This window comes from Erithacus rubecula, assembly GCF_903797595.1.
Source record: "Erithacus rubecula genome assembly, chromosome: 10".
NCBI lineage: Eukaryota > Metazoa > Chordata > Aves > Passeriformes > Muscicapidae > Erithacus > Erithacus rubecula.
The window spans coordinates 3,174,111-3,200,927 of record NC_136662.1 but is presented as its reverse complement, the minus strand read 5'-3'; the positions used below and the strand labels follow the sequence as shown (position 1 = coordinate 3,200,927).

Here is a 26,817-nt window from a genome sequence, read left to right as displayed (position 1 = left end):
GCACTTCTATTCTGCATGTCAGTGAGCTACCTATGAGAATAAATGTCAGGTCAAATAACACTTAAAAATCATGATGATAGACATGCATTTAGAAGAAATCATCTTTTGTCCTTATATCTGGAATAAATACTTTAATCTGACAGATAAAATTATTTTCTTTATTGGCTAAGTAGCTTCTCTTGATTTGTGGCAGTGGTGTGAGATACCCAGCAATTGTTTGAGTGCAGAAAAGGTCTGTTTGGTGCAAGGTGGCTTGTTCTTCTTTAACAGAGAATTTTAATTTTACTTTAATAGGAGTGATTGGAGCAGATGTGAAAGGACATAACCTTCCATGTGAGAACCAGCCCATTACATCCCGAGTTGCTATGATCTGTGGAACATCTTCATGCCACATGGGGGTAGGTTGTATGTGTCATCCTAATTTCTGCAGAATTTACTCACGTTTTAGAAGGGAAAATTGACCTTTGTCCTTCTCACCCCCTTGTTTTTTCCTTGAATTTTTTGCTGGTAACTCTATCTTTACCTTTGGATATTAATTATAAATTACTGTGCATTTGCTATTAAGCAAGAACTTTAATAGTAGTAGAAATCAATACTGAAAAATGACATGGAAAGTAAAAACCACGATGCCAGAGTGGCTTAAAGAGCAGCCTGAAATCTGAGCCAAAGCCTGAGCCTGAGTTATCTGTGACAAGCCTGTCACTAATGTGTTACAGAAGAGTGTCTTTGGAGAAGGAGTGCCCCACTTCAGCCACAGCCCTGCTCCCCCACCTCTTCCCTTAATCAATATAAATCCTTCACACTCTGAAAATTGCCATGGTGTGTAAAATTATGAGACATATCATGACTAAAAAGAAAGAAAACGCCCCAATAAGCAGTTTTCACTTTGCTAATTTTTCTCAGTGAATTAATACAAAAGCTTTCTCTGAGATTGCAATTAAAATTTAGTGTCTGCTTTTGAAATTTATACTGTTTTAAAATGTATGAGTCTGAGAGCATTCCATTTAGATAAGTACCCTTTTCTGCCACATTTTTTATTTGAAACACATTTTGGTCCTAAATTTAGAATGATTAGAACTTGGATTTTTCCAAAAGGTGCAAACGGCACTGGGAGTGCTGGAGGTGTTGGAGAGGACTGACATCCTCCATGGACAAAGCTGCAGGAGAGAAAAAGAAAGGAGACTGATAATAAAACATCAGGCTTAACAATAAATTGTCTCTGTAGTAACAGCATGAATCCATGGTGATGTTGAGCATGAATTAATGGGGATCTTGTCACATGGATTGTCATTCAGCAAAGCATTTTAGCACGTGATTGAATTTAAAGACATGAATAATCCCAATACTGTGAAGCAGAGCATTGAGCTTAAATCCCATAGACCAACTGGAATATATTTTGGTTCCTTCCTAAACAAAAGTTTCAAGCTTCAAACTCCATCACTCTTGGCTTCCTTTGTCTTTGAAAAATTCCACTGGTACCTGTCTGTCTGTCATAGGGCAGGTGGGGGACCCTGGGGGAAGAAGTCACCCTTCAAGCCCTGCCACTGCTTTCATTATTTCCAGGTTTTTTGATGGAGGTTTCTGCCCTTTCAATAAAAGCTGTTTGAGTGAACTCTTCCTAACCTGTTTCATTTAGCTGAGTTAGTTTAAATTGTTAAAATGAGTTCATAGAGACATAGTGCTGGACTGCAGTGAGCTGGGGAGCTCACAGGCAGCTTCCCCCAAAGGTCTAAGGGCAATGTTGGGTAGCTGGCAGTGGGCCAGCTGGCTCTGGCTCATTCCTTTAGTACAACCAGCCCTGGAGGAAGATGTGTGTGGTTATTTATTAATTTTTGATATTTGTACATTGGTAAATTCCAACATGCACCCAGTTCACAACAGTAGATTGTTTGACTTTCCAAATTAGAGCACAGCACATCAACATAAACACATTTTGTGTGCTCTCTCCATAACCACGAGAGTTGTGGCTCCATTAAATATGCTAATGTAGCAAAAGGGATGTGATAAAATCCATGTTGAAGTTCTGTCATCAAAGCAACCCCAAAGTCAAACACAGACTGCACGAGACAGAACCTTTTAAGGCTTTTAATCACTTCAGTTCGAACTCAGGAATAGATGCTTGTGCAGTTTTTGCTAGATTTAAGTAGATTTTTACTTAAATCTACCTACTCAGCATTTTATAATCATTTCCTTAACTGCCTGCCTTCACTCATCTGCACAGGGAGGGGTATAACAATCTCTAGCCAGCAGACAATAAGTAAATTCTAAACTTCTCTGGATCTAATCTGGGAAAGGATTTTAGTTTTCTGTTCTTTTATCTATTACCTGCACAGGCAGCATGAAGTGAATGTGGAGCACACAGAGCAGTTGTATTTGTGTTTTAATGAGACCTATATGCAGCTGCATTTGGCCAAAATTAGCTGTTCCTTTTTTTAATTAGGGCTATAAAATGAAAGTATATTATACTTGTGTTTTGATAGAAATATATATTTTCTCTCTCTCTCTGCACCAAGGGACCCTGAGGGCTACAGAGATTAATCATAGAGTTTAATTTAATGCAGTGGGAGAGAGACCTGTGTGGTCAGGCGGGCATTAAAAAGTGCCTTTGATGTGCCTCAGGTGCACTGAGCCCCAGTGAGCCAGCAACAATAATACCTTTGTGAGATGATCAGAGACAAGAGAGGGAGAAAATGGCCTGTGTGGAAACTCAAGGCCGTCCTTTGTTGTGGTTCTGGCAAAGGAAGGAGCCAACTGTCAGGAGAAATTCAGCAAACAGAAAGCAGGGGGAGAGTATGGCTGGGTTTCTTTCAAGGGGCCGTAGCAGGAAACTGTTCAAAATCATCTGCAATGCCTTTCTTGTCCACCCCTTCCTCCTCCTCTGGTCGGGGCAGGGGGACTGCTCTTGGTATCTGTGTGTTGGTACAGTAGTTCCATTCTCTAGACCAAGTAGTCTGTGAGTCACAGAGCAGGTAATGCTTGAAAACAAAATTTACTTTAAACTCTCAGAGAAGCTGCTCCTCGACCCAGTTTTCATTACCTCCAGGACTCTAGGGATCTTAAACAAAAGACTTTGCTAATCATGCCTTTGATATTTTAGAAAGTACAAATGTGGAACCTAATTTTACTCATGGCTGTAATAGTTTAATTTGTGGTGGAACTACCATTTTTAAGTGAGGATGTGCTTTTGGAATTAACCACTGATGGTTACCCACTTGGGGTAATCAGACGCACACAAAGAATTTTGTGTTTCTGTTGAATAGCTCACAAAAGCATCAAAATGCATGTTTTAATTAAGTTATTGACCCCAGCCCAGGTCTGAGCTGTTGGTTGCTGAAAGTCACTGCCACCTCAGGGCTCATCCATTATCCATGAGGAGCAAGAAAAGAAAAGATGGTTTTCTGAATATTTTTGGACAGTTATGCATTTTACATGATTCTCTGCTGCCTCCTTCGCCCTAGCAAAAGACATGGGTAGAGTTTGCATTTGGAATGGGAAATAAGCTGCTCTTTCACTTGTGAAGGATCTGTCCCTTGTTTTGGGGCTGGGATTCATCCCTGCAGGTTTGGTCTCTCTGCCCAAGGGAATTCCCTGACTTTCCTGGGTGGGCTGCCACTGCCATCGTGCTTTGCAGGCAGGGGCTCTGAGCTCAGCACCCACACTTGGCTTTGGAACTTTTGGGAGCCTTTCCCTGTGTAGCCATGGCGACTACACAAAATGTGTGAATAGTTTTTCCCAGCAAAATCACAGCAGGTTTGAGGCACTAAAACAGGAGCTTGCCTCTTATTCCTAACTTGTAGTTTTGCATGGGTCTAATAGACATGCCCTAACTTCTGGGAATAAGGTAGTTGGTTTCCCTAAAAGCCTGTCTTCCTGCCAGTGTCTTAGGGGTTTATGGGGAATTTTAAAGGTTTCAAAAATCCTTTTTCTTCTGAAACCTTTATGTGATCAGGAGGTTTTCAGGCACAGATTTCTGTGTTCCCATGTCCCAGTCCTGGACACAAGTGTGCTTTCACAGGGCATAGTTGTACTGTCATGACAATGTTTGCTGTTCTTGCTCCAACACCTTTTGTGATTCCCAGCTGAACAAAGCAGGCAGGACAGCTTCCCATGGGAACATGGTCTGGCCTGATTTTCGCTTATTAATGGAGGGAGTCTGAATTTGCTGGTTTTTTGAGTCCCAAATGTGCAAGGTTTGTGTTCTATTATTCTCTCCAGTCTCTGATATTTTTTTTTCTGTCTTCATTTGTTGATATGGTCTGTGTTCTTCTTCAGTCATTCCTTCTTTATCACTTCTCTGTACTCAGCACCTCTTTTGGGGGGTTGTCAAGGAATCTCTTCAATAGATGCAATCTCTTTTTTTGCATCTGTTTTTGTTACTTCTGTGACTTTTGGCATTGGGAACGAATTCACCTGACTTGGTGCACAATTCTTTTTTCCCTGGGTGATAATGTGCATGTGGTTTGAACTGTATAATTTAGTCATTTTTTTCAAATAGAGGGGCACAAGTATGTATCTTCTACCTTTTCAGATTTAATATGTGATCTAAAAGACAGAACAACTACATGAACAGCAAAAAATGATCTGCTCATTGTGCTGTCCCAATATTTACTATGGATTATTTCAGGAAGAATATCCCATACTTTCTCTCACTAAGCCTGACTAGCCTTTGAGTGTTTTCTGCTAAAGGAGCTCCGGCCCAATTTGCTTATTCTAAATTTGTTCATTTGATTCTCGTGATGACTGGCAAACACAATAGAGCTTCTTTGCTCCACAATATCCGCCCGAGCTGCCAGCTTTGTTCACACAAATAGAGTGTTAAGCACGTTTCCACCCCCAGAGCATGCACAGTACGTGTCCTTTGCAGTACATCCTGGAGAGGAGACAGCAGAGACATGCTGGCTCAAAGTGTTCTCAGAGCTGATCTCTAATCTCAGTGGGAGCCAGACCAGCAAGTGGATTCAGTATATTTTGGCTCTGATACCAGAGTCTCCTCTTCAGAACATGCCACGTTGTTAAAGCAGCAGCCTTTGGAGTAAGCACAGCCCAGGGACTCCTGAGCTGCTCCAAGTGATGTGTGATGAGAGGAGAGCTCGCAGGGCTGGGCAGGCTGGTGCTGCTGGGCAGCTCAGTGCCATGCAGAGGGATGTGCTGCTTTGGCAGCTCAGTGCCATGCAGGGGGATGTGCTGCAGGGCAGCTCAGTGCATGCAGTGGGATGTGCTGTTTTGGCAGCTCAGTGCCATGCAGAGGGATGTGCTGTTTTGGCAGCTCAGTGCCATATGCAGTGGGATGTGCTGCTTTGGCAGCTCAGTGCCATGCAGTGGGATGTGCTGCAGGGCAGCTCAGTGCCATGCAGTGGGATGTGCTGCAGGGCAGCGCAGTGCCATGCAGAGGGATGTGCTGCTGGGCAGCTCAGTGCCATGCAGAGGGATGTGCTGCTGGGCAGCTCAGTGCCATGCAGGGGGATGTGCTGCTTTGGCAGCTCAGTGCCATGCAGAGGGATGTGCTGCAGGGCAGCTCAGTGCCATGCAGAGGGATGTGCTGCAGGGCAGCGCTGCAGCCCCACACACTCCGGCAGTCTGGGGACAGGGCAGCAGGAACAGGGACAGGGCAGCAGGGACAGGGACAGGGCAGCAGGGACAGCCCCTGCCAGCTGTCTGTGACCCAGCCCAGCAGGGACAGCACTTTGTCTCCTGGCCAGGGGAAAAGCGCCGGCCATGGGATGTGAGCGGCAGAAGTGGGAGGAATGCAGGAGGAAAAAAATAGAAGCAAAAGTATACCTAGTGAGGCTGGGGCAGCCTGGGTGAGTTTGGAAAATGATATGTGTGAGCTTTATGAAATTGATAAGTGCCTTCCTTCTTGCTTTTTAAATATTCCTCTCCCCTGTAAAGCCAGTTCTGCACGTGAGCCACAGAATGGGAGAAAGAGCTGAGTGTCACTGGAGCCTCTTGCTCGCTCTGTCCTCATTCAGCACAGTTCTGCTGCCTTCTATATTGCATTTGGCAGCAGTCACAGCACTGACTTCCCAGCTAATGAAGATGTTTTACATTTAGGGAAGGCTGCATGAAATGAAAACCACATTTACTTCACAACTATTGTTGCAGGTTGCCTGTCCTTAGCGTACACAGATTTAGGCTTACAGAGAAAAGGTCACAGAGCCTCTTTAGGTGCCTTTTCAGCCAGTGGCCTTAGAAGGGTTATAAATCCATAAAATTGCCACCTTCTTTTACTTGTCCCTCAAAGAACTCCTCCACGCCCTTTTTAATGAAACTCTCTTGTTCCATGTTCCAGCATCCTCAGTTTCAAAAAGAAACAAACACAACTGTAATATCCCCTTTGCTGGCATTAATTTGCCATTGTATGCTTTGCTTGCTTTGTTTTGTTTTTAAAAAGCAAGAAGTAAAATATTTCTGCTAGCAGGGCATATAAAAGATTGTTGCTTTTCTGACCTCCCCATTATATTAATAAAAGCTAGGAAGACTTCAGTAGTGGTGGGAGATCATGTGCAGGCAGCCTCCAAAACCCAAAGCACTTACTTGCAGAACTAGTAAACCACAAAGCTTAAGATCTTGAAATGTAAATAGGAAGTTGGAGAGTTTACTTTAGAGCCAGCAGTGGTTAGTCTGTACAATGTTTATTTCTGCTTGCCTCCCAGCCTTTCCTAAAGCTTGGCAGAGATGAAAGAGAGGCTTTCTCAGTGAGTTATTAAACGTTTTTGTTATGAGCAAGATTCCTTTGTTCCTGGCCTGGCATAATTCAAAGCTCAGGTATGCCTTGGTGATGGGGAGAATGGGACCTTCCTATTTAGCATATGTCAGTCCAGAGACATCAAAGTTTTGAACCCAATGCTTTGCTGGCAATCAACCTGTGCAGGGCAACGTATCTGAAAGCAATTTAATCTCTATTGTACATAAACTAGATAATCTCAGTAACATTCTCACAAAACTGTACATTCAACTCTCCTTGCCTTTTGTGAACAGATCACTTGAGTTCAAAGACTCAAATAATAGATGTGGACAGAGAGAAGGCTTTGAAAAATGCTCTGCTTGGAGAGCCATGAAGGCTGATACTTAAAAGGCAACTCACTGGCACCAGTAGAAACTTTGAAAATTCCAACAGACGCAGTGCTTTCCATCCTGTGGTTCACTGCAAGCTGCCCTGTGTGACACACAGGATCAGGGTGTAGGATTTAGGGTACTGAGCCTTCAGAATACTTGCCCAGAGAAGCTGTGGCTGGCCCATCCCTGGCAGTGTTCAAGGTCAGGTTGGATGGGGCTTGGAGCAAGGTGTCCCTGCCCATGGCAGGAGTGGAACTGCATGATCTTTTAAGTCCTTTCCAACCCAAACCATTCCATGATTCTTTCTGCAGTGTCTGTATGTTGGGCTTTCCAGGTCTGACTGCTAATAGGGCTCCTCTCCTGTTCTTCACTCCTTTGCCTGTATTTTGCCTTAGGAAGAGTGAGCAAGAGAGACTGAGCTTCTTCCCTTCTTATGTTGACACTACAAAGATTTAGCTGTTCTGGCTGTTGGAAATATTGGGCTGCCTAATTTAGGCCTCTCTGCTTAAAGCAGTGTAGGATTGAAGGTCACCTGTTATTGATCAAGCCCTCCATCCACCTTGCATCTTTACTTCTTAGCTGTAACAGCTGTATATTTTAATAGGATGTGGGGGATTTTGCTTCTTTTGCTGTAGGAAGGAGGTTGTATTCTGTACTATGTGATTCTGGGAAAATTAAATGTTTGTCGTTTTTCACTGATGAAGACATGACAGCATCACTCCATTGTAAGGGACAGGACAAAACAATCTACTTTTGATTTGTTTATTAAATAGCAATATTCAAATTTTTGTTTATGAAAATCCATCATCAGCAGCAACATTTCATGTAACAGAAGATTTTTGATTTTCCTTTCCTGTATTCTTCAAAGTGATGCTATCAAATCTGACAGGTGCAACACTCCCATCAAGGCTATAGGGTAACCAAATCTGATCACTCCTCTCTAGACCCAGAAGGATGGATTGGCCTGAAGCCCAAAATCTTGAGCAGCCCCAAGTGTCTTCCTGGAGTGCTCTGCTGCATAGGGTTTTTTCTCAGATCACAAGCATACAAATGTAAAATGAACGACCTTTCCAGATCCCTTGTCTCTCTTGTTTTTGTGAGTAGACATGAATTTATTGAACAGCCTGCTTGCCCTGTGTGTCTAGATCTCAGGGAGAGCAAAAAGGACTCAATTTTCTGCTCTTTTTCATACAAAAACTGTAAAAGAATAACTAAAATGCAAATTAAATATGATATGATAAGGGGTATTCTTGATCATCTCTTAGATATGAGAGTCTCGAGGGCTCTGTAGTCAAGGGGACACAGATGCTCTGCTGTTTATTCTTCTTGACAGCAACAGTTCTCCCACTCAGGCAAATTCCATCAGTCCTTGGGCATTAGGCCTCTTATTATGGCTTTTTTCCCTCCATTCCAATTCTGTTCATTATCTCATGAATCAGTAGTTCTTCATCTGAGTTCCTTGTTGCTGTTCCAGCTGTGAATGGGGCAATATCTTGGATGGGGCAAGTTCTTTTAGGGAGAAAGTAAATTTCTTCTCATATAATCCCTCTGGAAGCAAAGTGGGGAGAAGCATTAGCTGCTGCTTGTCTCCCAGTGCCAGCTGGGGATCACAGTTTATGCTGAGTTCATTGTTTATGGCTGTGGGTGAAGGCCTGAGGTCCTCTCTCAGTGTTTACTCTGGCCTTGGGAGTTTGTCTCAGTAAGTAAGGCCTGAATAAACACTGGGTAAGGTCCTCAGGATTTACCCATTTGATTATTCAAATGTTTAAAAATATGTTTTAAATAGTGTGTGAATGCATACCCCATATAATGTGGATCTGCTTCCAAGTCCAGGGGTATTGCAGAGGATTTATTGAACTGCAGGCATGATACTGTTGTTGGAAGTAGAAGGAAAACTTAGACAATGGGGAAAAAGGAAAATCTCTAAAATGAACTGTTATGCAATAAATAAATAAGAAAGTCCTTAAGGTGTGTGGGAAGGACATCCAGCCACAGTGACAAGGACTGAGTCTGTCTGGGAATCCTCAGAGCTTGGCTGGGGGTCCTGGAGGGCTTTTCTTGAGTATGAGTAGAGTTTGTTTTGTTATTTGTGGCACAGCTGTTCCATGTGCACAATTCCCAACCTTTCAGTTTGGGATGAAGTCTCAGTAGTCTCCTAAAATAAGATTCTGCTGCAAGTAGTATCTGAGACATGTTTGTTTAGGAACCAGAACAGAAGATTGAAGGGATATGAGCTAAAGGAATAATTCTGAGATTTAAAAAACTCCAGTGTTCTTGTAAGACACTTGCCCTGATATCTAACTTGTCATTATAGTAAATTTATGTTCTACTGCACAAATGGAGCTTTTGTTCATGAAAACTGGGGGTTGTTTGCAGTATCAGTCACTTCTGAAGACTTGGTTTCTTGTGTTGGTTGAAAGTAAGAACAGAAATTTGCTTGAACTTCATCTCACTGGAGGCTGGGAGAATTTTTTATTCAAATTACTGTACATTTCCTGTATTTTTATGATCTTCTCTAAGCTACCTGTTACTGCCCACTGTTAACAACAGGTTAGAAGAGACTGTATGGCTTTTGGGATTTGATTTTATTTTTTTAAACATGAAAAGAATTAGTTCTTACTGTGATGAACTTTAAGGGATTTAATTTCCCATAGCAGCAAACTGTAGTCTTACCAAGTGCAAAGTTAAAATGGCTGTGCTGGAAGATTTATAATCTTCACACAAACTGGCATTTTGTGACAGTGAATATCTATCACTGGAGGAGAAGTAAAAATAAATGGGTGGAATAAATGGTTGTAGCTCATTTGAGGCCCTGGATCCCCAGTGAACTATTGTTTTGAGAGGCTCAGAAGTGACTGCAGTGAGTCATGGAGCAGCAGTGCTGCAGAAGGGTCCAGAACAGCATTTCAGCAAGGACACAAGCAGAAGCCATGGGGTAACCAGACAACCTTTCAGTCCATTTATCAAAGCACTTGTAGTTCCCATTTCAAGGAAGGCGACACAGTAAATATGAGGAAAAAAAAAAAAAAAAAGAAAAAGGTTAATGTGTATATCTGTATCCAGACATTTCACTAAATAAAACAATAAAATAAATCAATGCAGAACTGTTAGTGCTTAAGTGCTTAGCAAAAAGCATCTGAATCCATCACAAACGTGGGCTTTTTTTTTTTTTTCTGTTTTGGATTTTGAAAACAATTTAGCAGATTAAAGGTCTTTTTTTACCAATTTCTGAAATAAACCTTGACCTTTGGGAATACAAAGAAAAAGGATCATAGGCTTCTGTGTGTCCATCGTGTACTTTCCCAAGCTGAAACATAAATAAGCTTAGTGTTAATGGATACTGATAAAAAGCAGAAGTAAATGGATGTGAACATTTAAGCTTGGAACAGTCAAAATTCATCTAATTTAAAGGGTTTGCTGCAGAGCTGAGCATTCAGGCAGGGTCCCTGACAAGACTTTTGGAGTTCTTGCATCTCTGATTTAGGCAGAAGGAAATGGTGGATGTTGACTGAGTCTGGAATGGTTAGCCCTGCATTCAATCCCATTTAACTTCTTCCAGAGCTGAAACTTTCAAGTTGTCCCAGGCTTAATTCCAGGTTTGCTTCCTGGAATAAACAGGAGGTTAACCTCACACACAAGGAACTCAAACTTCACAGGGGTGCAGACTTTCTGTGCAGGGCACCAGGATTGTTTTTTTCTGTGTGCAGGGACAGTTCCAGAGGCAGATGCTGTTCTGAGATTTGTCAGTTCTCCTGGAGACCCCTCTCACAATGACTCTGAGTGAGCTGGCACTGCTCCCTTGACCCTCCTGGGCTCTCCTGATTTGATTCCTCCTGCTCCAGCCCCTCTCTGGGAATGGTTCCCTATTCTTGAATCCAGTCTCTCAACCATCTGGCAGTGCCTGATGAAACCCTTCATTCTACAAAGCAAACAGCATCATTACTCTAGAAAGGAAACATGCACACCTGGGAACTTTTAGGTTATGACATTTTTTAGACCATAGTTTGTTGGATCCCAGGCTAATCCAGGATTTTCTGACAGGATCCAGCTTCCCAAGATGGCAGAGCTCCCTAACCCCAAGCTGCTGTTCTCTTCCATCACGTGTGGGCTCTGTGACCCTGATTCACAGATATGACTCAGAGCTTTTTGATGCTTCCTGGGTGAACTGCACCCACATGAATGGAAATCTGGGAGTCTGTTGCTCACAGGGAGTGGGGGAAGTCATGGTCAGGAGATTGCTGGCAGAAGATCTGGTAGAAGGTTGAGAACTTTGTGCCTATTCCACAGAATTGATTTTTATATTTGCCCTCTCTGTTTCTCTCAAGGTGGCTGCAGGTGGCCTGGTAGGGTGATTAATTAATGCTCCTGATACAGCTGTAATTAAGCCATGCTCCTTTTCTAGCTTGTGCTTTAAGTGGCTAACTTACAAATGCTCATGTCCTATTACAGCTCCCATCTTCTGCAAGCAGCAGGTAAAATTCAGCAAAGAACTGGAACAGGACTTGAAGAACACATTCAGACATGACCCTCTTGGCTTCTCTTTTATTAATATCTCACCATTTTTACTTAGATAATACTAAGGCAAACAAAATGCAGAGTATAATTTTATTTTTTTTTTCCCTGGTTTTCTATTCTGCTTTTGAATTTAGAGGTTTGAGTACAAAGAGAGAAAGTCAAAAGTTTACAGTAGGAGAGGTAGGCACCAGTCTTGCTCTCTATTTTCCCTTTGGGAAAATGGCAGGATTTTATAATGTGAAAAGTATTGTTCTACTTAAAACAAATACCAGTTGTCCAGCTTGGCTGGTGAACGTTTAAAGCTGATATCATTGCCAGCTTCTTTCATAAGACTCGTGTTTAAAAAAAAAAAAAAAAAAAAAGCAAATAAAAAGAAGCAAAAATAAGATTTTAAAAATCCTTTTGTGCGATCGTGAAATAAGAGTAGGGGCAGATGAAGAAATGCACTGAGTAATCTATAGTGTGTGTTTGTACCATGTCAGCAACTCCCCTGCAGCACTCCTGGCCCTGGTTTCCTGTGCAATGTGCCAGGTCCCTGGGATCTGTCACACCATACACCACAGAGAGATGATGAGTAGAGGTGGTTTTGCTGGGCAACTGACCTCCAATTCCTGCCCAGAATAATTTATTCATGTGGCTGTACCCTAAGACATTCTAATACCTAACATACCTTGGGCTGAAAATTGATGCAGCCTATTGGAAAAAATCCCCACAGCCAGCTCAGATGAAGAGGCTGGACCTGGCTGCTGCCTGAACTTGGGCCTCAGGAGGGGTCACAGCAGTGAGTTAGTTCAGCCCCAGAGCATCCCCTGTCAGAAGCCTTTCTCAGAAATGCACATCCAAAGTGGTTTTAATGGCAGATCTCCAGAAAAGTTGCTCATACAAGTGCAGTCTTTGACCTCTTTATTCCCTGATCTGTTGCATTTTTTAAATACAGCAGAGTAAAACAAGGGTGATTTTTTGCTAAATATGATTTTTGTCTGTTTTAAACAACATCTTAATTGATGTGTTCTAACTCTTTTAAGAGCCAGTATCTTCCTTGTCTTCCCTACATGAATTTCTCTTTATACCAGTAAATGTAAGCTACTTCTTCTAGTCTAGACTAATTCCTCTTTATGTCAATAAATATAAACTCAGTACAAGTTGAGAAATATTATTGTGATTCTACCTATTCTTTTATTAAAAATCATAAGTTTTAATTTTTTTCCAAATATCTTTCCTTATTTAGCCTTGAAAAAGAAAAAGATCTTAACTGTGCAAATGTTTAATAAACTCAGTAAAATTTTACTCAATTCTTGTTAGATATAGAGCTGGGTTGTGTAGTATATAGTCCCAAGGTATAACTCACCTGAAATATTTTCAGAGATGAAGTAATCAGATTGCCCCAGAAGTGGGGTTTCTTTATTGCACATTAATCACATACCTGGTTTGGCCTCTTAGTTTGTAGACCAGTTAATGTTTTATGGAGAATTCAGAAAATGAGAAATGGTTCAGCATGTGTGCCATTCACATTTTGCTGCCCTTCTCACACAGGTTACTACTTGGAGTAAGAGGTAACTGTAGTCCCCTAGTTTGTGTCTCCTAGTTTTAAGTTGTACTGAGAGTTTTGTCCGAGAGGTAATTAATACAGGGATTGAATTTCCCAGGTCTCTGTGGCATAGCCTTGGCAATAAGTGATGAGGTGCATACTCACAGAGGCATTCATGGAAGTGTTTTGTATCCCCCAAACCAGAATTCTTCAGCTGCCTGTAAACAGGTTACCAAAATCATCCCTGGGTGGGCGAGCTCAGGCAGAACCCCAAAGTCCTCATTCCCTCTCTGCTGTTGTTGCCACTTGTGTGACTTCCATCCTTCCACTGGGATAAAGTGAGCTCTCTGCAAAAAATTTTTGTGGTCTGGTCTTAATATCATGGCAGAGTAAATCTGTCACCAAGGATGGCTCAGGGGATGCCAGGCTGTCACGTGGAGCAGAGCTGGTGACTTGCCCACCACAAGCTATGCAGCTGCATAGCAGACCCATGATGGCCAGGGGATCTGAGCTTAAAATATAAGCAAATAAATTGCTGGCAGTGTAGGAATCAGAATATTAATAAAGTTTAATTTCCTTTGTGTCCTGAAGTACATTTTTTATGTTCCAAGACCTTATTTTCTTAAATATATCTTACACCAGGCTGAAGCTGGAATACTATTTTGTGTTTAGTATGTAATTATTACTACTAATAGACGTATTTTAAGAAGTTGACTTGTTGCACCATACATTTAACTTAGAAAATAGCTTCCAGCCTTATGGGGAAGCTTAGTTTTAAACTCATTTAGGACTTGAGAAATAATGCCTCTGATGGCAACTTTAGAGTAGGCATCAGTTCACTGAAAACACAATTTCATGCCCCAGCTCTGCCTAGTTTATATATGTGTATATATCCATATTCCACCAGCAAGTGCTGTTATTAAATCACACATTCAGTAGCTATTACTATGACCTAAGTTTGAACCAGAAACCTAGAAATGAAACATTCTTAGGTTTCCCTTTGAGTTCTTTCCCTTTTTTTATGAATCTCTTTCATTCTTTGTCAGAGTTGGGGGTTGAGTAGCTCTATAAGACCCATCTGTCAGCAGAAGCAAAATGATACAGTTTTCTTAATGCAGGATTTTATGCATCAATGTAAAGTCCCTGAATTGAATGGCTGTCAGTATTCTCAATCCACAGTCAGTGAGAAACTTTGGAAGTTAAAAGTCAGCAGAAAAGTTAATGAAAGTATTTGACTTGTCAATGATCAAAGTCCAGAACTGTAAAGAGCATTTATTAGTTGGTGACTGATATGGTTCTTTTCCTTGTTTCTTTCTCTGCTCTCTCTATTAATATCTTAGATCTTTTCTTCATACCTGTCTTAGCCTAACAAAAGCAGCTGTTATTCTGAATTTCTGGCTATAGAAGCTGGTAAATTAGGTGATTTTCAAACAAATTTTCTGACCTAGCTTCTCCTTAGCAAATAATTACCTTAAAAAGTTTTTTACTCTAATGTGACTCTACTCTAAAAGTAGAATAAAGGATTAAACTTGCTTTCATGGAGGTGAGTGGAAGTCAAGAGTAGTCTCACAGAAATAATTTCCTGTCTTTATGGCAAGTAAATAGAGAATCTGATAGTGATAGCAGAATGCTGCCACATATCAGAAGCTCAATATTAGAAAGAAGAAATTAAAATGCAGGGAATTGATATAGCAGTATACCTTGTTAATATAAAGATTTGCTTTTCAGGTAATAGCCAAATTCTCCAAATTCCCTGTCAGTTTTATTGAAGGAGTTTGTATAAGCCTACACTAGCAGCAGATGGTGTCAACTAGGGAAGAAAATTCTGCTGAAATTTGCAAAACTGCTCTCTCCGGCGTGATGTGTTTTATTTTATCTTGTCTCTGATTGCTGTAACATTTACATAAAGCTGAGGAGGAAACACAAGCATGTGCCTGATCATTATGGCTGGTGCAGGAAAACAAAGCTAAGTGAAACAAATCTCCCAGTGCCACTTCTCCTTTGATGGCATGGCAGGGTGCCTGGGGGATGCTTGTCTGAGAAATTTGGTGTTCTGTCCTGTCCTTGAATCCAGGGACAGTCTGAGACCTGAACTTGGGTTAAAGGCACTGACACCCCTGATTCACTCACATGAGCTGGGAATTAGCCTCTCCTGCTTTTTCTACAGGTCGACTTTTGTAACAGAAGTGGATCTTTTTGCCTGCCTTTGTTTTAAAGGGAGAGGCAAATGGGAAGACTAATCTAAATTAAATACATTACAGATCTCGTATTAATGCCATTTAACCAGGTCCTTTCTTAATTTACCTTAGTTCTATATAGCCTTTTATATTTTAAAAACATTTTTCATTTCTGTGGGCTGCCAGATGTGCTGCTGATACCTTCTGATCTTAGGTAGTTTGACACTGATTTTCCCAGCGCACGCCAGGGTTCAAGTCTGGCCTGTAACTCATCCAAATGATCTATTCATAACAAAAAGTGCCTTCTGGCAGTTGCACCACAGCTGAATATTGTTAAACTGAATTCATCCTTTCATTTGTTTCTGATTGCTCTATAATGTTTACATATCTTACATATTAGTATGATCTTTTATAAAGCACACGCTGAGGTTAAACCCGCCCAGAGAGAACTTTATTTCCCTTCTTCTCCCTTTCAGAAGGTGTGGAACTCTTTTTATTCCCTGTCAAATGAGCAGGAATCTTGGAACTGCTTAGTGCTCGTTTCATCCCAAACCATGGGGCTGAGCAAGCAGGAATGTGTGCTGGGGAGGCAGGGAGAGGTGACATTTCCATGCACAAAAGGATTCTCCCCCATCCCCAGACACAGTAATGTGAGGTGGGGTTGCATGTCTGGCTGTAATCCTTGTCTAAGCTGGCATCATCACCCATGAGGGCAACAGTCCCTGTGTGAACAGGTTCAACTGAAATATTTATAGATGCAGCTTATGACTCAAAGTCTGAACAGGTTCAGATTCCTCTCATCTTCTGTCTTCAAATTCCTGCTGCATTAATTGTGCAGAGATCACTCTCACCTCTAGCAGAGGATATCCTCTCTGTGTTTCAGTTTCACTCTGTATAAAAGATAATAACTGTTATGATGTCTCACAGTGGGAGTGTGTCACAGGAGGAATTTCAGCTAAATGGGAGGCAGAAAATCTTAGGTTCCCTTTGAATTAGTATTTTAACTTCCAGAGAAGAATGACATCTCTTATTTGCTTTAAAAATAAAAATCAATTGCCCATAAATCTGAAACACATGTTGTTTTTCTACTAAAAAGATTAAGGATTTTCTTAAGCTCATTAAAGAAAAAAAAATAAAAATGACATTGATCCTCCTATATCACCATAAGAATGTCTGAAGGCAATTGAAAACTGTAAAAGAGACATGGTGTTATTGTAACCAAAATAGCCCTGAATCTGGCAAATTGTGCTTTTCCTTTCTTCTGGGTTCTGCAGCAGACTTTGCACTGTTTCTCCAACCTTATGCCTCTGTCTAATCATGTGTTTTAGTGGTATTGAGTGGGATGTACACTCAAACAGAATTAGGACCTTTTATTATGAAAATACAAATGCCAGCTGCTGCGTGGCTTGAAAGATTTAATCACCGTCCAAATATTTTTAGGAGGGGAAATGGAAACCATTTGCTGTTTCTGATGCATATAGCTACAGGAGGATGCTCACCCTGTCGCTTCTCAAAGATTGTGTGTTTGTTTTGGGGAGTTTGTTATTCCCAATTTTCCTCCTTTCCATGGGCATCAAAGCCCAGATGCAAAGCAAAATGTGAATTTAAACTCCTTAAGTGAAAGGAGGAAATGGGAAATCTGATTGTGCCCTATCATCAGTAAAGCCCAGCATGACTGCCAGTGTTCTTTATTCCAGTTAAAAGTTCCCACAGCAACAAAACTGATAACCAAGTGCCTTGCTGGCTTTTTTCATCAGTGTGGCAATTCCCAATGCCCTCGTTTGCTCTGTTCATGTGTTGAAAGTTTGCTGGAATGTGTACAAATGGTACTTTGGTAGCAAGAGGATAGGAAGGTCTCAGTGTAATGTGAGAAGAGCCAGCATGGAAATATCCTGTCCTAAGTTCCTGTAAGTATCCAAAATACTTGGCCAGAAGTACTGGCTACAGGGAGAATTTGGTCTTTTAATGAATCTAAACATTATGGTGTTGTCAGACTTACAGGACAATTTGGTAAACTGGGGACTAATGACAGAAGAAAGGCACAGATTTTGGTTTTTATTTTATAAACTCTATTGTCCTTCTTGATGTTTAGACTTTCCCCTGATTTCATAAAGCATCTTGATGCCTTTAATGTCCTTTGGCTACTTGTTTTTTCCAGGTGACACAACAGTTGGGTTTTAAGCTTGATCCCTTTGCCATAACCAGGTTTTTCCTTCAACAGACTGCACAACCCTGCAAAGTTTGCTGCATTACAAATATTCTGAGATAAGCCTTCAAAACCCCAGGCCCCTTCTGCCCTAAATGTTCCCTGTCCCCCTCCTGGGACACTGTGCTGTGTCCATGGCTATAGGATGGCAGTGAGTTGGGATGTTTGGGTTCTCCCCATGCTTCCATCACCAGTTCAGAGCAGATACTGACGGGTAATTTTGGCCACATGCTGTGTTCTCAGTAAGGTCAGTGAAGTGGAATTGGTCTAAAAATCAGCTTGTTTGAGGATTTGCTTTTGGTTGCACTTCATTTTGTTATTGAAATTGTAAAAGAAGGCTTGCCCCATCGAGGTGATGAAAACTCAAAGCTGTATTAATTTGTAGTTTTAAGAGAAAACAAAACAAAACCAAATGTCTTTGCAATGTTTTTGACGTAGCTTCGTCCACTTGGAGTCATAAATGCCTTTGTAAATTCAGTGCAGCTATTCTTGCTCTTTAATGGGTTTAGTCAGCCAAAATCTTGCACACACAGACATGTGTACACATACATCTGTAGGGAAAGTAAGTCAGGGCATCAGAGCTGATAAGGGAGAACCAAGCAGGATTCCCAGATTTGAAAGATGCACTCCTGAGAGAAATCAGCATTTCTTGACACTGTGGTGATGTATTTTGAAAAACAAATTTTTTTTGTTTTGTTTGCCTACTTAACTTCCTGACAAGAATCAGCTGTACTGTAAGTTTATGGCTTGAGCAGACTATTGTTTGTGCAGAAACCTCCCTGCTGCTGTATTTACTAAACATGTGTGATGCACAAATGCCAGTAAACTGCATCTTGGAGCATATTCCCTAGTTGCTAGTAAAAACTGCCTTTAAAGTTCAGCCTGTTTAAATATAGAGAGAATATGCATCAAGTTTAACAGGAACAGGCCTGAATCTTTGATTAGTCTCAAAACTGTTTTGATGTGAAGTCCAGGCTTTATTGAATTTGACAGCAAACCTTGAGCATCCTTCAATGGGTTTAGAATTTTGGTGTTGAGGAGTGAGATCTAAATACAACAGACATCATTGTCCCATTGACTAAGACCTCTGTTTTTGCTCTTCAGCACTGGGAACACACAGACTGATTTTGTTAGGGAATTAATTCTCTTGTATCCTTTTCTGCTAGTAGTTCCCACCTTCTAGAAAACAACAGTTGCAGATTTAGCCATCATCAGTGGGAAGTGCAGCATAAATCATGGGATGGTGTAGGACTGCACTGCTGTTCTCTTTTCCCAATCAAATCACAGCTGTGTCTAACTTGAGTGTATATATGTGGTCCTGGAAAAGAAAATATGGATCCTGCTTCCAAGAGAAGCCTGGCAGAGCATGGGTGGCCTGTGTCCTCCAGCCCCTGCTGCAAGAATTCCATGTTCAACCAGGGGGGTATTTACAATTAGTCTTTGAAGCAAGTACTGGGGCCCAAATCCCACCATCCCAGTTCCTGGAGTGTGCTGGGCCTTACTAGGCTGAAAACAGTGTTCTGCTGAAGCAGAAGGAAAGTCTAGAAAGTCTGTCTGGTCTATTGAAAGTGAAACCACTTTGTAAGAGGAAGGAAAATGCCCTCCACCCTTATAAATTGGTAATTTGCATCTTCTGAAGGAGAGAAAGGAAATGAAGCAGTGTCTCCCACATCCTGAGTGGTCTAACCACGAAATCTGGGGGTGCAAGGGCCAGGCTGTCACTGCTGGGGATGTTTGTGTGCACAGCCCTGCAGTGTGCCTGGCAGGCACAGCTCAGACCCCTGCCTGATCACAGCTGGGAAGGAAGGGCTGGTTTGTGTAAAGCTCAGCCTAAGTAAGGGGCACAATCTGGTGTTTCCCAGGCACATTTGCTGCTGAAGCCAAGCCCAGGTTTGCAGGCTCCAGCTGAAGCACCTGGCTCTCCTGGCAGTGCTGAGAGGACACTGGAGCTTGGGGTTCCACTGCCAGCATGGGAGCTGATGGCAGATCCTGAGGGACATCACTGTCCTCTGCCAGCAGGATTCCTGATTCTGAACTCCCCAAATGTACAGGATGGGGGCTCTGGAAACTCCTGGGGCTGATTACAGTGCCTGTGTGTGCTCATGCCAATTGAGCAGGGTGGTGTATCCCAATGGTCACTCTAAATGAGGCATTTTTCTGGGGAAATGGGGCAATTTCCCTTTCTCTGTGAAATACAGCTCCTTTTCCTGAAATTTCTTACTTTCTGTTTGACCAAGCCCAGCTGCTCTGGCAGTGGGGATGAGTGGGTTGTGGGCTGTGTCTTGTCATCTAAAAATTATGTAAATGGGGAAAACATTTTTCCATGTCTTTATTTTGAGTAAATTTCTACCTGTACATCTCCACTTCAGTTGGCAATTCCGGTGGAGAAGCAGGAATTGTCTCAGTATTGGACTCTGATAGCTGCATAGCTTTCATTGTGAAGCTCCTACTTTGACAAGCACTTTGATTCACTAGAGCTTTCTGTTGCTTTTCCAGGTGAGTGAAACCCCCATTTTTGTCCCTGGTGTTTGGGGACCATATTTCTCTGCCATGGTACCTGGATTGTGGTTGAATGAGGGAGGCCAGAGTGCTACAGGAAAACTGGTGAGTGTTTGGAGACACAGACAGACTCCAAGACTGCTGCTGTTTGGGATATCTTCACTGGCAATGCAGACCTGAAACATCATAAGATCATGGGATGTACCAGGCTGCTGAAAGCAATTAACAATTAGATGTGTGTTATGTCTGTTACATAATACTAATTTACATAGAGATAGGGGATTATATACAGGGCATGTCTTCCTTTTATGGTGGTGGTGATGATTATTGTAATTATCTTATAGGCAAATAGGCTTCATTCTTTGCTTTAGCAGGAAGCTGAAACAGACTGATGTGAAGAAAATTACACATACTGTATTTTAGAGATCAGTTGTGTTCATTGATGGGCATAAATGAAAGATATGTGGACAGAATCACATCAGTTCTTTCCCTGAATACAAAGTATCTAACAGTATTAGGTTAATTTAATTTACCAATAAAAATTAAAGCCAAGCAGGGTTCACTAAAAAATGAATTTTCTTATTTACAGTCAGAACTAAAATACTGATATCAAATTTAAAGAAAGACTGCATATACACAACAGTGTTTAGGCTTGAGTCCAAAAGTGTCAGCAAGACCTTGGTGACTGTTTAACCCTGGAGCTTCTGTGTCTCCTTGTGTCACCTTGCCCAACCTGTGGAAACCCTGGGTGCCCTCAGGGGCCTCTGGAGAGGCTGCAGGACACAGCCCCAGGCCTGAGGGTGTCCCCTGGAAAGCCCCAAGTGCAGGTGGGTTTGCTCTGTCACAAACTGCAGCTGTGATCCCTCCCTGACTCAGCACCACCCATCCCTTTAAAAGCCTGGAGCTGGGAGCACATGGCCAGGAAACTGCATTAAACATTCCATATGGAACAGTCACTGGATGAGAAGCAGAAATCCTCCTGGATCTGGAAGTGCAGACACAGCCCAAGCTGAGCTGTGACTGGGGATCCCTCCTGTGCTCTCTCCTGTGTGTCACAGCTTCCTTGGCACAGTCACTCCTCCTCTGCAGCCTGCCTTCCCACCCCACCTCCTGCCCATCCTTAGCCTCGTGCCTAAAAACTGCTTTTGCAGCAGGTGGGATGTGCTTTAAATTTTTCAGGTCACGATTGGGCTAGGACCAGGAAGTGTCCCATTTTGCAAGTAACTGCTACAACTAGACAAAAAAACTAAATTATATCCATATAAAATAATAAATATATGCTCATAGCACCACCATTTTTCAAGGAAAATAGCAAAACTTGCGTGTTGCTTTGCAAGAACACTTTTTTTGAGAGGAAAGTTTCTGTGCTTAATTCTGAGCAGGTAAATACACTTATCTAAGCTCCAGACAGGATACAGGCAGGCAGTAGTTTTTCTTGGCTGGCTCACAGTGGTTCCACACTTAAAATGTACAATGAGAGTTAAGGCATTTCAAATAGATGATTTTAAAAATCCTTTCCTTTCTTGTACCAGAGAACAAGTTGTTCCTAAATCATTAAAGAAATTACTGGAAAAAAATGAACATTCTTGTTAGGACCCATAGCAAAAGTGAGCTTGAAGTACTGTTAGGAATATTAGGGAAAGTCTCTCATTAAAACACTCTTGGAACATCCCATGTGGTTTTGTTTAGGTGGTATGAACAGAAAACACATAGGGAGCTGTGGGAGGAGACAGTGCCATGTGCACTGTGCAGGGTATCTTGCATTTATTATCTGTCATTTCAAAGGTCTTGCTTTCTCACACCTAAAGTTTTGTGAAAACAAACCAAAAGAAGGACATGTTTAGGGATTATTTCCATTGCATGATCAACACCCCAAGGTAATAATTTGCATAAAATTTGAACAGTCTGATCAAACTTCTTAAAAGTAAAACTGATCCCTTAAAACGCTCTAATTTTTGGGGATACAGCTGCAGAAGAAATCAGGTGGATTTTGGAAACTGTTTTAGATAGAGTCCAAATCAAAAATTAAGGAGTTCCTTGTTCTGCAAATTCTTGTTTAGTTATATATTCAATGGGATTTTACACTGTATTTTCAAAATCTGTAAGAAGAAAGATATTGCATGATGGAGACAAAGGATGGCATGACATCATTACAAACTGTGAAATAAAAAGTTGCAGAAAAGGGTTTCTAGATGCATCCCTCATGTCCATGGCTTGAATTAAGGGCAAACTTCATAAGTCCTGTAACAATTCTGTGTAACAGTGTTTTCATAGCACACACCCATATATGATGTTTATTTATAGATTTATTTCTGAATTTATGATCTGCCCCTGTGCTCTGAAGAGATTCTGGATTGCAGAATTTGGGCCTGAGCTGTGTCCCTGGTGCATGCACACATTTGACCTCTGTCTTTGATGCTGATCTCAGGGAGAACAGACATGCATTATTTTCTTGACTGTGTTCACATGTGTATGCTTCATTATGTGGTTCAGGACTGGACTCATGCTGTGAAGATTAAATACTAATGTGTTTCTCTGTCAGTAAGTACTGCCAAATATACTCAGTGCTCTTGAGTAGCTGCAGTTTTGCCTCCTTAGCTTTTACTGTCACCTCTGGTGGGATATTACCAAGAGGCCACAAAACCTGCTGAATTATTGTCTTAAAAGCCTCTATTATTCTACCTGATACTTTGTTTTGTGAGTAATGGTAACCATTCTGGAGTGAAAGGACAACCTGATTTATAAATTCAGCATAAGACAGAGCTTATATTGATCTTCTTTTATAGCAATAATTGCTTCTCAGGGTATACATTTTGTTTCCTGCTATGAATGCATGAAGCATCCATCAGGATGACAACACAACTTTTATCATAACAGTGTGATGGAGAAAGATGATGTAGGGATTTGGACCAAGAAGATGCTTCTGGTAGAATTCCAATGAGGATATCCATGCAGAATGGGAGAGACTGGAGGACATGCAGGAGGTGTTGGACAGGGAAAAAAGTCATCCTTTCACCTTACTCTCCTGACTGAGGAGCTGCATGTTTAGCATTTGGCTTGGGTTTGGTGCAAGCTTGGTTGTTTTTCATACTGTTCATATGCCAACTCCCAAATTTCAGTGGGAGTTTTGCCATTGGCTTTGCTAGGACTCACTTCATGAGTAATTTAGAAGCTCTCCTGTCTTTTTTAGAGCTATGACACTGCCTTTCCCTTTTCCAGGATTGAATTTTCAAGATGTAATCATCCCCAAAATGTTGCTTTTCTCTTTTTCAGATTGATCATGTGGTACGAGGCCACGTCGCCTTCCCAGAATTAGAGGCCAAAGCTGCAGCCAGGTCACTTTTTATTCCTTTATCACATCCCTGCCTTACAGACTGATGCACACTGAATTCCCAGCAGTAGTCTCATTCTCAATCAGGGGAATTAACAGCCTGATAGTGGTTTAAACTCCCTTCAGATACCTTTGGCATATCTAAGTAATCATATTAGCTTTTTGCTTTTCTATCCAGCCCAAGGTATTTCTTGATTCCATAGCACCAGCCCTGTTTAGCACACTTTCGTGCCTTGGGTTAAAAATATGTCTTAATTTGTAGGTGAAATGATTAAGCTCCAAGGATGGGATGTAACTTAATTAGGAATATATTATTCAGTATTTTTGAAACAGTCATTCAAAGGAAGATAAAGCCACTGTGTGAGAAACTCCTGCTTGGCAGCACAAATAGAACAGAGAAACCCAGGATGAATTTTCAGACAAAACTTTAAATGGAGGAGTGCCTTGGAGGTAACTCCAGGATTCCTTGAACAAGGGGCTGTGTGTGATGTGGAATTTGAGCTTGTTCTGCTTTAGAAGTGGATGAAGACAGTTCAGACACTTCTGTCAGGCCTGGACTTCCTCAAGCTTTTTTGGCTTGGATTCATTCTAAGATGGTTCACATCACTCCCAGAGAGGTCTTAGCTGAACAGTTGGGCACGTTGGATGAAAATGTGATTCTCTTTTAATGTCTTTTTCCTCCTTAGATTAAAGAAAAAAAATCCAGCAATCTTGGCATTTTCCCTTCAGTTTCTCCCTGTGGTCTGAGAGGCAGGGTCAGTCCTGACAGATGGATGAAGCACGTGCTGTACAGTTATTTTCAGTCCTCCCTGGGGAGATAAAGCTCTACCTGGTTTCTCTGGATGACCCTTCCTTGCTTTGCAGGGCCCACTGCCTTACTTGTTTGTTAAGAACTTGATCAGGATTCCCAGAAATGTATTGGACTTCATTCAATATGAAACAGATTCACGCTTCCTAGAATTCTCTTTGTTGTTCTCTGCAAAAGGAAATCAGGAAATAAATGCATCTGTGTATGTTTGGAATAAAGATTAAACTGGGTCTTTTTCAAAATTCTGGCTTCCAGGCCATTTTTCCAGTGCCCCCATTGGAAGCACAAGCATAAGACAAACAGTTTAGTCTGTAATGCCAGGATAAACCTTTTTTTTTTGTGTTGGAAAAGTGCCTGTGGAGTAGCCTACATGTGTCTGCTGGGTCTGATACTGAACTGACTGACCCCAAACAATGCCACAGAGCAAAAACTGAGACTGTGATGTGAACAGGACACTAAACACAGAATATTGGCAGTAGAACTTCATATTAGTCAAGGGTATGGTGTCATAACTTTGGATTTGAGTCTCCTGTAGTTAGTAACATGGTGGAGAATAGCACTGATAGTAGGAGTTGTAATATTTTATAAAAGGAGTGATAATATTTTATTAAGTTAATTTGCTCAATGGTATTTTTGTAATGCTTTCCAGGTATCACTCTCCTAATGAAACATTGGTAGTGCTGTAAATTTACTAAATAAGTCTCATGTTCAATCTCTCATCTTCTGTCTCCCTGTCCTTCTCAAATACTTGCTAAATTTAAATAATTTCATTTTTTCACAGGGAAGAATTCCTTCCCAGTATCCCATCTAACCCTGCCTTCTGTCACTGTAAAACCATTTCCCTTGTCCTGTCACTCCAGGCCCTTGTAATTGTCTCTTTCCATCTTTCTTTTAGGCTCCCTTCAAACATGGTGTCTTGTTTTGGAGGATTATTGGTGATGATAAATTACTTCCCTGGAATTCTCAGCAGAACAGTTCAGTGAATTTGGTTTATTATGTTTAAGGATATCTCTGTGTGGCTGTAGGAATTTGAATCTGCTCAACCATTTCAAATAGCCATGGGGAGGAAACCAAATGAGAATTCCATACTTTGGTGTGCAATTCCATATTGCCTTAACTTCCCATGCTGGGTGCAGTGCAGTGAAGAGTTAAGCACATGCAGGTCTGGACCACTAAAAAAAGAACATCAGAGGTCACAAATCTTTGTGTCTTGTTTGCTGCTGCCTGTCACCTCATTCTGCTTCCCCAGGCATGTCCTCCCTTTCTCCTGATGCTGCTAAGAAGCAGGTTTGGAATGGCAGGTCCCTGGAGCAGCTGATCTGGGGAGTTTCCCTGTGCAAACTCTCCTTTGCCCCACCAGAGCAGATTTCCAGCTGTTTCAGCACTGGTGCAGGGATTTGTGGTGACTTGTGAGGGTGTGAGAGGCTGAGACAACCAGCTCTGACCACTGCTGCTGAAGGCCAGGCTTGTGCAACCCTCCCAGTTCCATTCCTGGGTTCTTTTTTACCTTCTTTTACTGGAACTGGGGAGGGTTGAATTACACAAGGATTTTCTGGACAATTTAAATTTAGCATTTGGTCTATCTGATGGGCACAGTCTGTGAGCACCAAAACTTGGGGTTTTTCAGGCAATTCACAAGTTGCAGAAATTGCTGTGATGTATCACTTTTGCCCTTCATATCCTACATGTTGTGCAGGTCTGACATTTAGTAATCACTGCTCTGTTAAATCCTGTACAGGTAGATTAGAATAGGAAGCTAAATAAATAATACAATCCTTTTTGCTTTAAAGTTTAAATAATTCTGTTTTCTAGAATGACCATTTCTAATCTGCTGGAGAAGAAAAGTGTCTAACTGACAGCAAAGTTTGTATGTCCTTTGGGGCTTGGTGAAGTGCTGTTTTAGGGCAGAATTCCCTTTCCTATAGATCTCAATGACATTTCTCCATCTAAAGAGATATCTTCTGAAAAGAAAGCATTGAAGTTAAACCCACAGCATCCACCAGCAATTCTATAATCTTTCTAGTACAATATAAGAATCATATTTGGCAGTTCTCTTTATCTCTAGATGGTCTAGAACCTTTTTCTTTAAATTTAGAAATCAATTTTTTTCCCCCTGAAAGATACCTGCTGGCATCTTCCATGATTCCTGAACAGATTAAATACCAACCCCTGGTTGCTTTCTGAAGTTGTCTCCCACATATGAACATAACTCTGGGCAGACTTGCATTGATTTCTTATTCTCCACTTTCAGCACAGTTCCTTTCTCATGGCAACAGCTCAAGCTCAGCTATGCAGGTCAGAGGCAGCTGCCACTGATATTTTCACAGAGAACTGAGCAGGAAAAGCTCCAGGAGGTGATGGTGTTATACTGTGTTAAACACAAAGGTGGTAAAACAGGATCTGGCAAGTGTTTGAGGGATTTTGCTGGTCACTCAGTCCAAATGTAGTGCCTTTAACCCTTATCTATATTTAGGAAAAAAATTAAAATGTGAAAAGTTGTGGGGAAAAGTATAATTCCAAGGTTATGTGAATCTTAAGCATATTTGGCTGAACTTCAGCCTCCTTTTGTTCAGTCCTTGTGTTCTGACAGAGCTGCACAAATGGCTAATCCTTGTGAGAGCAATCAGCCAGGATGGGGAGGAGAGAGAGGCTGGGGTGTCTGGTGGGTCTGTGGTTGAGTGAAGCTTTCCTTTTTTA

The 26,817-nt window shown here is 41.5% G+C and overlaps 1 protein-coding gene across 6 annotated transcripts in view; it reads left to right on the top strand.

Annotated features, from left to right (window-relative positions):
• The window catches only part of FGGY (FGGY carbohydrate kinase domain containing), a 127,656-nt gene that overhangs the window by 64,148 nt on the left and 36,691 nt on the right, over nucleotides 1–26,817 (top strand). For all 6 annotated transcript variants that reach the window (XR_013775268.1, XR_013775269.1, XM_079313723.1 and 3 more), the window contains 3 exons: nucleotides 295–398; nucleotides 19,979–20,086; nucleotides 23,255–23,316. Coding sequence is in view for 4 of the 6 variants with exons in the window: in XM_079313723.1 (XP_079169849.1) it covers nucleotides 295–398; nucleotides 19,979–20,086; nucleotides 23,255–23,316 (274 nt within the window). In the remaining 2 variants the exon portion in view is untranslated. The remainder of the gene's footprint in view (nucleotides 1–294; nucleotides 399–19,978; nucleotides 20,087–23,254; nucleotides 23,317–26,817) is intronic.